This window comes from Oncorhynchus keta, chromosome 5, assembly GCF_023373465.1.
Source record: "Oncorhynchus keta strain PuntledgeMale-10-30-2019 chromosome 5, Oket_V2, whole genome shotgun sequence".
NCBI lineage: Eukaryota > Metazoa > Chordata > Actinopteri > Salmoniformes > Salmonidae > Oncorhynchus > Oncorhynchus keta.
Window position 1 is genome coordinate 2,566,709 of NC_068425.1, and position 16,403 is coordinate 2,583,111.

The window sequence follows — 16,403 nt, forward strand, 5'->3', positions numbered from 1 at the left end:
CCTTTGGTAGGCCGTCATTGTAAATTTGTTCTTAACTGACTTACCTAGTTAAATAAATTAAATAAACACAAAATGTGGAATAAGTCGAGGGGTATGAATACTTTGAGGCCAATGTAGTTAGCATTGGCTTGTAAAAATCTCTTAACTTCCTTCATACTGGACACAGAGACATAAAAATGGTATCCACAAGTTCATCTGACTCTGGGGAAGTTGATAAAGGTCCACTGTGTGATTTTGGCAAAGTATTCCTTTAAGGCTGTCCTGAAACAGTGCAGCTCAGCAAGTGTTTGCCTGATGACTCACCCGGACTTTAATGCTGCTGCTCTATAGATTGCTACATACATTCAGTCAATCTGAAACTGACTTCAAAATGAGGGGCGTTGTACAAAACAAATTCATCAGCTATTGGATCGTAGAACAAATCTAACCAATAAGAGTATTAAAGTTGATAGCATCATTATATCTGTTTCTGGGACCAATCAGAATGTGCTCGCATTCTAGAAATCGTCGAGAAGGCAAATCCAGACTCATGGTGGAGAAGAAGCGTCAGTTGGCCAGAGCGACGTGATGAGTTGCCAGGAAAAGTAAGTGTACCGGTATTCAGGTGTGTTAGAGCAGGGGTAGACCAAAAGCTTGCAAACCTAACATTCTAGGAAGAGTGTCATACACCCCTGTTTTCCCATTCAATTCCTTTAAAAACGTATTACTATCCCCATGACAATACAGACAAAGTCTTACGGGAATTTGTTAAGAAAAACACCTCCATGTGAAAAATCTAATACCAATTGCTTTCTCTCACTTCATATTTCACTTTACACAAATGAGTAACAACTGTGCGCCATATAATACCATTGTCTTTAAAAAACTTTTTTTTTTTTAAACAATACTGACTTTTAAAAAATGTCATCACCAGTATTTTCAAAGCATAAAGTAGTCTTCACTCAGTCTTCATAGTAGTTGCTTCAGGTGCCTTTGCACCCGAAGGGAAAAAAATAAGAGAAACACTGCTATTGAGTCAAGTAAGTCTTTACTGAATACTCATCTCTTCAGTGGGTCATATGATTGAGTGTAGTCTGGCCCAGGAGTGGGAAGGTGAACGGAAAGGCTCTGGAACAACGAACTGCCCTTGCTGTCTCTGCCTGGCCGGTTCCCCTCTTTCCACTGGGATTCTCTGCCTCTAACCCTATTACAGGGGCTGAGTCACTGGCTTACTGGGGCCCACTCATGCCGTCCCTGGAAGGGGTGCGTCACCTGAGTGGGTTGATTCACTGATGTGGTCATCCTGTCTGGGTTGGCGCCCCCCCCCCTGGGTTGTGCCATGGCGGAGATCTTTGTGGGCTATACTCAGCCTTGTCTCAGGATGGTAAGTTGGTGGTTGGAGATATCCCTCTAGTGGTGTGGGGGCTGTGCTTTGCCAAAGTGGGTGGGGTTATATCCTTCCTGTTTGGCCCTGTCCGGGGGTGTCCTCAGATGGGGCCACAGTGTCTCCTGACCCCTCCTGTCTCAGCCTCCAGTATTTATGCTGCAGTAGTTTGTGTCGGGGGGCTAGGGTCAGTTTGTTATATCTGGAGTACTTCTCTTGTCCTATTCGGTGTCCTGTGTGAATCTAAGTGTGCGTTCTCTAATTCTCTCATTCTTTCTCTCTTGGAGGACCTGAGCCCTAGGACCATGCCCCAGGACTACCTGACATGATGACTCCTTGCTGTCCCCAGTCCACCTGACCGTGCTGCTACTCCAGTTTCAACTGTTCTGCCTTATTATTATACGACCATGCTGGTCATTTATGAACATTTGAACATCTTGGCCATGTTCTGTTATAATCTCCACCCGGCACAGTCAGAAGAGGACTGGCCACCCCACATAGCCTGGTTCCTCTCTAGGTTTCTTCCTAGGTTTTTGCCTTTCTAGGGAGTTTTTCCTAGCCACCGTGCTTCTACACCGGTATTGCTTGCTGTTTGGGGTTTTAGGCTGGGTTTCTGTACAGCACTTTGAGATATCAGCTGATGTACGAAGGGCTATATAAATAAATTTGATTTGATTTTTGATTTGATTTGATGTAGAAATTGTCAGTACAAATCACTAAGTTAAATGAAAGAAAAAAGATCACCCAAGTGAATATCACTATTCTTGTTTATTTAAAAAAAAAAGAAAAAACTGAAAGAAGCTAGTGATGTACATGTTGGTTCCTCTTTACAACAAATAGCTTAAACTGGGGACAAAGAACAAGGGGAGGGAAGGAGGCACTTTGAGAACGAGTACCATAGGTTGGGTGGTCTGGCATGATGTCAGTAGCACCTCCCCTCACTTCTTGGAGAACTTGGCTTGCTTATGTTTGGGCGGGGCCCACTTCAGACACACGGTGTCAACTGGGGAGACAGAGAATCACTCTGGTCAGGCTCACACTCACACACATATTGTGACAGTTACTATGATGTCATCCTCACGAGACAACTGCATACTGCATACTAGTGCTGAGCGATTACTGCTTTGAGGTTGGTTTTGGTACATTACAAAAAAGTATTTGTTTAAACATTGAACGCTGTAACACAGAATAAAACAATTAATAAAAAGTCTCATGATGGTAGTCACGGCCCATTACCGCTTATCACACACACACAATTTATTCGCATTACTTTACTTCAATCAAATATTTCAATTGTGTATATTACATTTGTTTTATAACTATCATTTAATTCCAAGTCATCATCTCTAAAGAGCTGCTGCCTATGCTGTCTGGGAAGGGAAAAAAATAATTAATAAATAAACCATTTTAGCAGTTCTTCTAAGTACAGTGTATTCAGACCCCCTGGACTTTCCACATTTTGCTACGTTAGACTAATTCAAAACTGTATTAAATAAAATCCTCAGCAACCTACACACAAAACCCCATAAATACAAAGCTAAAACGTTTTTTTTTAGCTAATTTATTAAAATAACAGAAATACCTTATTTACATAAGTATTTAGAACCTTCGCTATGGGACTCGAAATTTAGGTCAGGTGCATCCGGTTTCCAATTATCATCCTTGAGACGTCTCTACAACTTGATTGGAGTCCACTTGTGGTAAATTCAATTGATTGGACATGATTTGGAAAGGCACACACTTGTCTATATAAGGTCCCACAGTTGACAGTGCATATCAGAGCAAAAACCAAGCAATGAGGTTGAAAGAATTGTCCGTAGAGCTCCAAGACGGGATTGTGGGGAAGGGTACCAAAACATTTCTGTAGCATTGAAGGTCCCCAAGAACACAGTGGCTTCCATCATTCTTAAATGGAAGAAGTTTGGAACGACCAAGACTCCTAGAGCTGTCTGCCCGTCCAAATTGAGCAATCGGGAGAGAAGGGCCTTGGTCAGGGAGGTGACCAAGAACCCAATGGTCACTCTGACAGAGCTCCAGAGTTCCTCTGTGGAGATGGGAGAACCTTCCAGAAGGACAACAGTCTTTGCAGCACTCCACCAATCACGCCTTTATGGTAGAGTAGGCAGACGGAAGCACATGACAGCCCGCTTGGAGTTTGCCAAAAGGCACCTAAAGACTCTCAGACCACGAGAATAAGGATTCTCAAAAGATGTTTTTGCAAAAATGAACAAATGTGTTTTGTTATTGTGTAGAAAGACATGACTTTACCATTTAAAATTAAGGAAATGTATGAATTCTGGGTATTGTTAGTTTTTTTTTTTTTGTCTAGGTTTAGACCTATATGATCAGGACTATTTTCTAAGTGAGAGAACATTAATCCCTCAACATTTTACCTGTTTTAATTACAGGCATTTCAGTTTTTATTTTGAATACATTTGCAAAAATGTCCCAAAACCTGTTTTTGCTTTGTCATTATGGGGTATTGTGCGTAGATTGCTGAAGATTTGTATTTATTTAATGCATTTTACAATAAGGATGTAACGTAACAGAATGTGGAAAAAGTCAAGGGGTCTGAATACTTTTGTTTTTTAAACACAATAGCAAAACACATTTTTCAAATCTGTGAGGTAAACTCTATAAAGAATTCAATCATTTTGCTGTATATTTCAGATGGAACCAAGGCCACAAAAAAAGTATTCAGTCCTTTCTGATAAGTACTTACAAATGAAGGGACTAGGGGCTTGTCCCAAATGGCACCCTATTCCCTATATAGGGAATAATAAAAAAGTGGGTGCTTACATTTGTTCTATTTCACACATGAAGTGTATATTATATGCAAGTCAATCTGAATTTTTGCATATCCCTGAAACACTCTCAGAGAGAGGTCAACTAGTGCCTTGCTCAAAAGGCAGACACATTTTTCATGTAGTCGGCTCGGGGATTCGAACCAGCGACCTTTCAATTACTGGCCCAACGTTCTTAATCTCTGGGCTACCTGCAGCCCTGGGGGGGGGGGGATAAGGTGTCATTTGGGACGGAGCCTTCGAGACATGAAAAGGAGAAGTGAAAAGGAAACATGTCTACCTGTGATTGGCGGCTTCTTGTACTGGGCGCTCTTGAGGTGTTCCTCAACCAGTTTGGGAGTGACACATATGACATGCTGGCCCTTCCAGTATTTCACCATGTTGAGGGACTGTAGCGTACTGATGATGTCACCCTGGGTAATACTGGTCATTTGACTGTGGAGGGAGGAGAGCAATGAGAATCTGGGGCTGTGTGTGTGGTCAAATGTACAGATGAAGTCAGAAGTGTTCATACACCTTAGCCAAATACATTTAAACTCAGTTTCACAATTCCAGACATTTAATCCTAAAAATTCCCTGTCTTAGGTCAGTTAGGATCACCACTATTTTAAGAATGTGAAATGTCAGAATAATAGTAGAGAGAATTATTTCTTTCTTTCATCACAACCCCAGTGGGTCAGAAGTTTACATACACTCAATTAGTATTTGATAACATTGCCTTTAAATTGTTTAACTTGGGTCAAACATTTCAGGTAGCCTTCCACAATAAAGTAGGTGAATTTTGGCCCATTTCTCCTGACAGAGCAGGTGTAACTGAGTCAGGTTTGAAGGCCTCCTTGCTCGCACACACTTTTTCACTTCTGCCCACAAATTGTCTATAGGATTGAGGTCAGGGCTTTGTGATGTCCACTCCAATACCTTGACTTTGTTGTCCTTAAGCCATTTTGCCACAACTTTGGAAGTATGCTTGGGGTCATTGTCCACTTGGAAGACCCATTTGCGACCAAGCTTTAACTTCCTGACTGTCTTGAGATGTTGCTTCAATATATCCACATAATTCTCCTTCCTGCCATCTATTTTGTGAAGTGCACCAGACCCTCCTGCAGCAAAGCACCCCCGCAACATGATGCTGCCACCTTGCTTCATGGTTGGGATGGTGTTCTTCAGCTTGCAAGCCTCACCCTTTTTCCTCCAAACATAACGATATGGCTAAACAGTTCTATTTTTGTTTCATCAGACCAGAGGACATTTCTCCAAAAAGTACCATCTTTGTCCCCATGTGCAGTTGCAAACCGTAGTCTGGCTTTTATCTGGCGGTTTTGGAGCAGTGGTTTCTTCCTTGTTGAGCGGCCTTTCAGGTTTGTCGATATACGACTCGTTTTACTGTGGATATAAATACTTTTGTACCGGTTTCCTCCAGCATCTTCACAAGGGCCTTTGCTGTTGTTCTGGTATTGATTTGCACTTTTCGCACCAAAGTACATTCATCTCTAGGAGACAGAACACATCTCCTTCCTGAGCAGTATGACAGCTGCGTGGTCCCACTGTGTTTATACTTGCATACCAGTGTTTGTATAGAATAGCATGGTACTTTCAGGCATTTGGAAATTGCTCTCAAGGATTAACCAATTTTTTGGGCTGATTTCTTTTGATTTTCACATGATGTCAAGCAAAGAGGCACTGAGTTTGAAGGTAGGCCTTGAAATACATCCACAGGTACACCTCCAATTGACTCAAATTATGTCAATTAGCCTATCAGAAGCTTCTAAAGTCATGACATAATTTTCTGGAATTTTCCAAGTGGTTTAAAGGCATAGTCAACTGAGTGTATGTTAACTTCTGACCCACTGGAATTGTGATACGGTGAATTAAAGGTGAAATAATCTGTCTGTAAACAAATGTAAAGTAGATGTCCTAACAGGCTTGCCAAAACTATAGTTTGTTAACAAGAAATTTGTGAAGTGATTGAAAAATGAGTTTTAATGACTCCAACCTTAGTTGTATACAGTTGAAGTCGGAAGTTTACATACACTACCGTTGAAAAATGTGGGGTCACTGAGAAAACCCTTTTGGAATGATGTTAGCACAGCTGAAAACTGTTGTGCTGATTAAAGCAGCAATAAAACTGGCCTTCTTTAGACTTGTTGAGTATCTGGAGCCTCAGCATTTGTGGGTTTGATTACAGGCTCAAAATGGCCAGAAACAGAGGACTTTCAGTCTAGAAACTCATCAGTCTATTCTTGTTCTGAGAAATGAAGGCTATTCCATGCGAGAAATTGCCAAGAAACTGAAGATCCGGTACAATGATGTGTACTACTCCCTTCATAGAACAGCGCAAACTGTCTCTAACCAGAATAGAAAGAGGAGTGGGAGGCCCGGTACCCAACTGAGCAAGAGGACAAGTACATTAGAGTGTCTAGTTTGAGAAACAGACGACTCACAAGTCTTCAACTGGAAGCTTCATTAAATAGTACGGGCAAACAGTGAAGAGGCGACTCTGGGATGCTGGCTTTTTAGATAGAGTTCCTCTATCCAGTGTCTGTGTTCTTTTGCCCATCTTTTATTTTTATTAGTCAGTCTGAGATATGGCTTTTTCTTTGCAAGTCTGCCTAGAAGGTCAGCATCCCAGAGTTGCCTCTTCACAAAATGCCATTGGAACACAGGAATGATTGTTGCTGATAATAGGCCTCTGTACGCCTATGTAAATATTCCATAGTAAATATTCCATAAAACAATCTGCCTTTTCCAGCTACAATAGTCATTTACATCATTAACAATGTCGACACTGGATTTCTGATTAATGTGTTATTTCATGGACAAAAAAAATGTCCTTGTTTTTTAAAGTAAAGCACATCTCTAAGTGACCCCAAACTTTTGAACGGTAGTGTATGTACAAGTGAATGCAGGTGTTGTGGATTTGCAAGTGGATGGATATTCACATACAGTCCCAAACTAAAATTTGGACACCTAATCATTCCATTTTTACTATTTTCTACATTGTTGAATAATAGTGAAGACATCAAAATGATGAAATAACGTATGGAATCAGGTAGTAACCAAAAGTGTTGATGAATGCTTTGCCAACTGTCTTGAAGGAATTCCCACATATGCTGAGAACTTTTTGGCTGCTTTTCCTTCACTCTGCGGTCCTACTCATCCCAAACCCTCTCAATTGGGTTGAGGTCAGGTGATTTTGGAGGCCAGGTCATCTGATGCAGCACTCCATCACTCTCCTTCTTGGTCAACTAGCCCTTACATAGCCAGGTGGTGAGATTTTGGTCATTGTCCTGTTGAAAAACAAATGATAGTGGAACTAAGCGCAAACCAGATGGTATGGCGTATCGCTGCAGAATGCTGTGGTATCCATGCTGGTTAAGTGTGCATTGAATTCTAAATAAAAATCAGACAGTGTCACCAGCAAAGCACCCGCACACATCCTCCTCCATGCATCACAGTGGGAACCACACATGGAGATCATTCATTCACCTACTCCGCATCTCACAAAGACACGGAGGTTGGAACCAAAAATGCAAAATTTGGACTCATCAGGGCAGATTTCTACTAGTCTGATGTTCATTGCTCATGTTTCTTGGCCCAAGCAAGTCACTTCTTCTTATTGGTGTCCTTTAGTAGTGGTTTCTTTACAGCAGTTCGACCATGGAGGCCTGATTCACACAGTCTTCTCTGAACAGTTGATGTTGAGATGTCTGTTACTTGAACTACATGAAGCATTTATTTGGGCTGCAATTCCTGAGGCTGGTAACTTAATGAACTTATCCTCTGCAGCAGAGGTAACTCTGGGTCTTCCTTTCCTGTGGCAGTCCTCATGAGAGCCAGTTTCACTATAGCGACTGCACTTGAAGAAACTTTCAAAGTTCTTGAAATTTTCCAAATTGACTGACCTTCATGTCTTAAAGTAATTTATCTTTGCTTATTTGAGCTGTTCTTGCCATAATATGGACTTGGTCTTTTGCCAAATAGGGCCATCTTCTGTATCCCACCCCCACCTTGTCACAACACAATTGATTGGCTCAAACGCATTAAGAATGAGAGAAATTCCACATATACAATTTTAAACAAGGCACACCTGTTAATTGAAATGCATCACAGTTTGCAAAGCTGTCATCAAGACAAAGGGTGGCTACTTTGAAGAACCTCAAATATAAACACTTTTTTGGTTACTACATGATTCCATACGTGTTATTTCATAGTGTTGATGTTTCACTGCTATTCTACAATGTAGAAAATAGTAAAAACTGTGAAAAACCCTGGAATGAGTAAGTCCGTCCAGACTTTTGACTGGAACTGTACATGAGAATATATTTATGGTGAGGTGGAAGAGGTTACGTGTGTGTGTACGTACCTGAGGTCCTTGATGGAGAGCGTACCCCTGAAGTCCCTGAGGATCTCCAGCAGCACCCAGGACCAGTAGCTCCTGTAGCTCAGCTTGCCCAGGTCTGACAGGGGCTTCTCTGGAGAACCTACTGTACTCTCCAATTTAGACAGCTCATAACCTAGAGAGAGAGCACATGTGATAGTGTGTGTTAGAGCTGGGACGATAAACCAAAAATCATCGTCACCAACCAAACCGGCCATTTATCAACAACATCTTACTGATATCGACAATAATGATAAGTAGCCTTTACTAGAAATGTGAAGTTTGAAATGGAATAGGCCTAAGCCGGCTAATATGAGCTATTGCTAATGGGGAAATTGCTAACATTCAATGTAGTAGTAGTAGTTGTTGTTGTTTAAGGGGTATAAATAAAGTAATTAGTGCTTAATAATTGTATAAACTTCTCACAATTTATCATTAACCTAATAATTGACTCAATTTATCGTAATATGTATTTTTGTCCATACTGCCCAGCTCGTGTGTGTGTGTGTGTGTGTGTGTGTGTATCCCACTCACTGAAGGCTATGAGGAACTTTCCGTATCCTCTGCGCTGGTAGGGTGGGAGGGTGAGGATACACGCCACGTTATTCCCATCTGGCGACTCTTTCTCCTGTGGAACACACAAAACAGGCTCAGCTTTTGTAGGCCAACACTATACCAGTTATCCATTCTCCTAAAACGATGAACACTTTCCTTCAGATTTGAGACTTTCTTCAAGACATAAGACATTTTTAGGTCCAAAGGGCTTCTTAACAGCTTCTATCCCCAAGACACCTGAACAGCTAACCAAATGGCTACCCGGACTATTTGCATTACATGTATACATTACCTCGACTAACCTGTGCCCCCACACATTGATTCTGTACCGGTACCCCCTGTATATAGCCACCTTCACTGTTATTTTATTGTTGCTCTTTAAGTATTTGTTATTTTTCTATTTTACGTATTTATTGTTTACTTCAGTTTATTTAGTAAATATTTTCTTAACACTTATTTTTTCCCCTGCATTGTTGGTTAAGGGTTTGTAAGTAAGCATTTCACTGTGTTCGTTGTATTCCGCGCATGTGACAAATACTAGTTTATTTTGATTTGAATGGCAATCATTAATGAAATCTGTTACTAACCCATGCCCAAAAGAGACCAGCTACATTACAGATATTCATTTTTTATTTGGACAAGTAGCTACCGATATCCCCATCCCTGTACTGGGACCAGTACTTACTTTGGAGAAGTATCCCACTATGTGTGCTCCCTGCCTGTTGACTTCAGTCAGGATGTAAAAGACAAAAGGCTCCACGTCAAAGTACAGCGTCTTGTGGTCCAGGAAGAGCTTGGCCAGTAGACACAGGTTCTGACAGTAGATCTACAGAAAGAAACATGGGTCAGTATTATCATCAGCGGGTTTGTTTGTTTTGTTTTAATACACTTTGCAGTTGCTCAATGATGTTGAGTCAGGTGCGAGTGCTGGGCTGGAACAAACATATGCAAATCAGGGGTACCCCCAAGACCTAAGTTGAATGGTCAAGGTTGTTCTTGTTCCCAGTTAACTAACACCTGTTTATATTGCTTTCAAGGACACAGTTTGGGGTAATTCTCTGTGGTCTGGTCCTGCCTCGTGTCCTTACCTTGTGGTCGCGACCGTCCACTTCGTATACAGAGATGTTGCTCCGCCTGTAGATCTCTTTCCCAGGAGGCTGCCTCCACTGACATTGGGACTGGAGGAACAGATCGAGAGGAAAGGTAGAGAGAGGAAATAGAGGTGAAGAAGGATGAGACATAAGTATGTGGTTCAAAGCTTTTCAACTGTATATTGGTCAAATAGAAGTGCTAGGCTCAAATGCTAGATGGTAATAAAAAGACAACAGCAATGTTGAAGCTAACAGTGCTTTTAAACTGATGAAGCTGACAGTCACTGACCAGGTGGTATCTGAAGGTCTTCTCGTACTTCATGTACTTGAGGCAGTACTCGCAGATCCACAGCTTGGGCTGTTTGCCGTAGTCCTCTGGGAATGGGGAGAAGTACCAGGCGTCAATCTCAAAGTTACCAATCTGGATCTTGTCCACGTACTTCACTTTAGTAATCTGGGAGAGAGGCAAGGACACATTTATACTTTCCTCCCCCCTTCTCTAGGAATTGCATTGTTTTACTACTACATACAGTACGGGTCAAAAGTTTGGACACACCTATTTATTTCAAGGGTTTTTTCTTTATTTGTACTATTTTCTACATTGTAGAATAATAGTGAAGACAACATTATGAAATAACACATATGGAATCATGTAGGAACCAAAAAAAGTGTTAAACAAATCAAAATATATTTTATATTTGAGATTCTTCAAATAGCCACCCTTTGCCTTGACACCTTTGCACACTCTTAGCATTTTCTCAATCAACTTCACCTGGAATGCTTTTCCAACAGTTTCAAGGAGTTCCCACATTATGCTGAGCACTTGTTGGCTGCTTTTCCTTCACTCTGCAGTCCAACTCATCCCAAACCCTCTCAATTGGGTTGAGGTGGGCTGATTGTGTATGCCAGGTCATCTGATGCAGCACTCCACCACCACCATTACACAGCCTGGAGGTGTGTTTTGGGTCATTGTCCTGTTGAAAACAATTTATAGTCCCACTAACCGCAAACCAGATGGGATGGCTTATCGCTGCAAAATGGTGTGGTAGCCATGCTGGTTAACTGTGCCTTGAATTATAAATAAATCACTGCCAGTGTCACCAGCAATGCACCCCCACAACATCACACCTCCTCCATGCTTCACGGTGGGAACTACACATGGAGATAATCCGTTCACCTACTTTGAGTCTCACATTTGGACTAATCAGACCAAAGGACAGATTTCCACCGGTCTAATGTCCATTGCTCGTGTTTCTTGGCCCAAGCAAGTTGTTTCTTCTTATTGGTTTTCTTTAGTAGTGGTTTCTTTTCAGAAATTCAACCATGGAGGTCTGATTCACGCAGTCTCCTCTGAACAGTTGATGTTGAGATGTGTCTGTTACTTGAACTCTGTGAAGCATTTATTTGGGCTGCACTTTCTGAGGCTGGTACCTCTAATGAACTTATCCTCTGCAGCAGAGGTAACTGGGTGTTTCATTCCTATGGTGGTCCTCATGAGAGCCAGTTTCATCATAGCGCTTGATGGTTTTTGTGACTGCACTTGAAGAAACTTTCAAAGTTCTTAAAAATCCAGATTGACTGACCTACTTGTCTTAAAGTAATGATGAGCTGCCATTTCTCTTTGCTTATTCGAGCTGTTCTTGCCATAATATGTACCAAATAGGGCCATCTTCTGTATACCACTCCTACCTTGTCAAAACACAACTGATTGGCTCAAACCCATTAAGAAGGAAAGGAATTCCACAAATTAACAAGGCACACCTGCTAATTGAAATGCATTCCAGGTGACTACCTCATGAAGCTGGTTGAGAGAATGCCAAGAGTGTGCAAAGCCGTCATCAAGGCAAAAGGTGGCTACTTTGAAGAATCTCAAATATATTTTGGATTTGTTTAACATAGTTCATAGTTTAACATAGTTCATAGTTTTGATGTTTTCACTATTCTTCTACAATGTAGAAAATAATACAAATTCAACAAAAACCCTGGAATGAATAGGCGTCCAAACTTTTGACAGGTTCTGTATATCAAAAGGCGCCTACATTATAGCTACACACACTTACCGCCTCATGCTCCTTCTCCAGGGCAGCTGTGGTGGGGTCCATCTCTGCATACGTCTGGAGGGAAAGAGGAGTTCCATTAGAAAACAGAACAGAGGGAGCCCATTTAACATCTGAATATAACTCATCTGACTGACAGAAGAACAATTTAGAAATTGACAAAGGGGACCTGATCCCCCGCTGTGGGGGTATGTAAGTCTAGAACCTCCTCCACTAGCCTACCTTCTGCACGTGGTTGATCTCATCATGTTTGCGTTTCTGGTTGCGGGTGATCTTCCTCTCGGGCTGCTCCCCCAGCTCGCCCCCTCCTCCACCCTCAGCGATTTTTGTCACTGCGTCCTTCGCCGTCTTGGTCAGTGCCAGGCGAGCCTTGCCCACCCACTCATCCAGACGTCTGTTAACTACAGTTCCAGGGGAGAGGTAGAGAGGGCATTGGAGGAGAAGGAAGAAACGATAAAGGGAGGTGGAGGAAAGTAGAAGGAGAGGTGTATGAAAAGATACACAGCACTTCCATGCTCTGTGTGCCACACTCACATCCAACATAGTGTACGTAGAACTCCTCTCTGCCCTCCTGTTCGTTCAGCCGGGACTGGATAACCTCAGCAGAATCTGAAAGAGGTTGAGTTTTACTGAATTAACTGTAGCCATCGCTGTAAAAAGCACATCTTGCTTGCTAACTATAGCTTACAGCTCATGGAGCTTGATGGGCTTGAATGTAAACAACAAACAAAACCACAATTGAACATATCTAATGGTCAAGAAGCAAACTTGATCTTGAGATCACCAACAACGTCGATTAAAAAAAAACTGCAGTTAGTCACGAAATGTTTCTCTATCAGTCTTTAGATGCACGCAGAACAAGTCGGGACTCACTGATAAATAGTGCTCTGCCTCTGCCTCACAGCCTTTTCAAACGTAGCTAACTAGTATTGGTTTATAAACAAATACTTACGCCATGTCTTGTCGGCTCGCTGACATAAATACGTCTCTCCGATTTCGACCGACACCTCTTGCTCCCTGCCCAACAACACTCCTTCCCCGTTGCGCTGAGGAATCGAGCCCCCGGCTTCTCTTTCCCGATCAATGGCCTCCGACTCATCCTCCTCCCCGCCACTGCCGTTAGATGAACAAGGGGCTTGTATTCCGGCGTCCAAGTCTTCCCGGTCCGTTAGGTTGTGTCCTGGGTCAATTTGAACGTCCATTCGGTCCTCTGGAAGATTGTTGTTATAGTTATTGTCTCGAATATGACGCTCGCTCGCCATTAGCACTGCTCCGGCAGACATCTTGTCTTATTTCAAAACACTGCCCCGGACGATGTGAGTTTGCGTAGTGCAGAGGGGGGCGTACACGACACTTAGCAAATTGCTCTTCTAACAAATCTAGCATCAGGTTATCTACCTCCAGGGTTGGGTAGGTTACTTTCTAAATGTAATCCGTTACAGTTACCTGTCCAAAATTGTAATCAGTAACGCACTTTTGGGATTATCCAAACTCAGTAACATAATCTGACTACATTCCGTTACTTTTAGATTACTTTCCCTATAAGAGGCATGAGAAGAAGACAAAAATGTATGTTACCAATTGAACGACATCTACTGCAGGATAAATCAATGTTAAAGTGTATATAACTGGCCATATATGGATGTTACATTTTACTTTATGGGTTGGTTATGTTGGCTTCTTCTAACCCATTGCTTTCTACTACATATAATAATATGATTAAATTATATCTTTACATTAAAAACCAAAGTCTATCAGCATTCCAGTCATTCCAATAAATGTTATACCTCTTGATCTTCAAGAATAGGATTTATTAGCCACCCCCTCCTCATTATTTATGATTGTGTTGTCACGGACGACTGGCTCATTGATTCGAGTTGAAAAATAAATGCTGCTCTCGTGGAATGGCATGCTTTGAGCACTACAGAAAAGTACTATTTACATGTGAAAAATGAATGCCACATGCTGCATTTGCTATAGGCCTATTGTTTACCTTTTTGTTGGTGACACTTTGATATCTTGATAATATGCAGCTGTTTAAAGGGCAAATCCACAGATGAAACAATAACAAAACGGACACCCCGCCTCTGTTTTGGTTAAAAGCTGAGGGATGAGCCTGGAGAAATGTAACCACTCTCAGATTAATAGACAGAGCTATGGATGTAAGAACTTACCATCCATGATATAAAATTATTGTTTGTTTTTAACCGTGTTATGGGGCTATACAGTGTTTAACATTTACAATGTTTACAAACATTGGAATAAAACAAGCTTATATTTTGGGTTCTCATGGAGTGTGACAGATGAACTAAACTCATGAGGGAATTATAAGTTATATTCTTCAAGAATCAATGGATATATATAATTTACAAGTCAAATTGATGTGGAAACTACAGATTGCCCCTTTAAGTCTATCAAAAGTGTACAAGTTTGAGCATGTGTCCATTAGGCCTATGGATTTATTTTATCAGCATTAATTAGATTCAGCAATAAAAGCTCCGCGTTTATTCCATAGGCTTGGATCCGAACTATGCAGCTGTTGCAAGAGTGTATTTTTCACTGGCTGTCCATTGGTTTCAAAAACAATGATTGATAGGTAGCTTAAACTTCTTGAATTCAACCATTATTGGGGTCAAATACACATTTAGATTGGTGAACAGCCATCCACAACAACCACAATCCGCAAGACGCAAATAAATAAACGAGAGAGCAGCAGTGTGATTCACAATGCGCATGTTACGTGTCAGCTTGTCCTATGTTGCTCTGGGTGTGCTCACTGTTCATTGATCGTCTGTATTGTTATTGTAACGGTTTTTAATAACCTGCCCAGGGACTGCGTTTGAAAATTAGCCGGCTGGCTAAAACTGGCACTTTTACTGAAACGTTGATTAATGTGCACTGTCCCTGTAAAAATTCAACTAAACTCATATCAGTAATAAGTGATATCCGTATCGCCGTAGACGACGTATGTAAAGACGTCATCATTTCCTCAGTCAAAGTTCGTACGACAGATGTAGCCTATCATTACAGGGCTCTCCAACCCCGTTCCTGACACGCTACTCTCCTGTAGGCTTTCACTCCAACCGCAATTGGATTCATTGATTCATTTTATAAACCAGCTAATTATTAGAATCAGGTGCGCTAGATTAGGGTTGGAATGAAAACCTACAGGATGTTAGCTCTCCAGGAACAGGGTGGGAGAGCTCTGCTAAAGAATATGCATCAAGTGCATACTCCAATTGCAACGTCTGCCAATGCCCACATATTGTCTGAAGAAAATGTTGTATTTTGAATACCCTCAAATTAGGCATACTTAATTTCAAAATAGGCCATCATCACTGTCAATCGTGAATGCTAATTAGGCCTATTCACGCATGCATGCCAATACTTTAATTGATCTCAATCAGTTTCATGGGAATAGCCAATGCATTTTGATCTTCTTGAAATACTGTTTTCATGAGCGAATTAGAGCAGATGGTGTTATTAAATTATTAGCCTTACCTGTATTTTGTTTCAATCAACATATATCCTGCCTCGTGGCTCTGCTGAGTTTTGGCGCAATAATGTTTTTTTGTTTTTGTTTTACTATTCAGTTTCAGTTAACCATCTCATTAGATGGTTATTCAGTTTCAGCTAAAAAATCTCATTAGAAATGAGGACTTTAGACGTAACAGAGTTGAACGGTAACGTTATAGGCCTACTATACTATGCTATTATATTCGCTTCCGTTATGTTATCGTCATGTCATCTTGCGAGACATTGATTAAGCTTTGATCTAACTTTACTAAACGAGCACCATTGTGAGAAGTGATCATCTACCATTTGTCATAATAATACACGATGAGTGGGAAGCACTATTAGGCGTAGGCAGCAGATCGTGATGAGTGTTATTTTAAATGATTAGGGCGCCCTTCGTGGTTGTTAAAGGACAGCGCGAAATAGACGCTGATTTGATTAGCTTGAACACATGGTTTGCAGTATACCCTATTACATAATCAAATAAAACAGGTGAACTACCAATTCATAGCATGAATTTGCATAGATTTGATCATCAAATCAATAGACCAAGTAGTGAACATAAATCATTACTAGACTACATATAACTGCAGGAAATTAGCTGTAAAACAGCCATAAAATCAAGCTTTTAGTGTGGTG

At 41.2% G+C, this 16,403-nt stretch overlaps 1 protein-coding gene across 2 annotated transcripts; it reads right to left on the reverse strand.

The window, feature by feature from the left end:
- Nucleotides 1-2,112: 2,112 nt before the first annotated feature.
- Nucleotides 2,113-16,151, reverse strand: kat8 (K(lysine) acetyltransferase 8). 2 transcript variants are annotated; one of them, XM_035770643.2, is made up of 12 exons: nt 15,750-16,151; nt 13,201-13,458; nt 12,783-12,857; nt 12,471-12,649; nt 12,252-12,305; nt 10,481-10,645; nt 10,189-10,278; nt 9,786-9,926; nt 9,080-9,173; nt 8,531-8,681; nt 4,448-4,602; nt 2,113-2,366 (listed from the first exon to the last, which is right to left on the reverse strand). In XM_035770643.2, the coding sequence occupies exons 2-12, from the start codon at nt 13,448-13,450 to the stop codon at nt 2,302-2,304; spliced, it is 1,419 nt and encodes a 472-aa protein (XP_035626536.1). In that variant the 5' UTR covers nt 13,451-13,458; nt 15,750-16,151; the 3' UTR covers nt 2,113-2,301. The 2 variants fall into 2 exon arrangements, with proteins under 2 accessions (XP_035626536.1, XP_035626534.1); XM_035770641.2 differs by lacking the exon at nt 15,750-16,151 and having other exon boundaries at nt 13,201-13,600.
- Nucleotides 16,152-16,403: the final 252 nt, after the last annotated feature.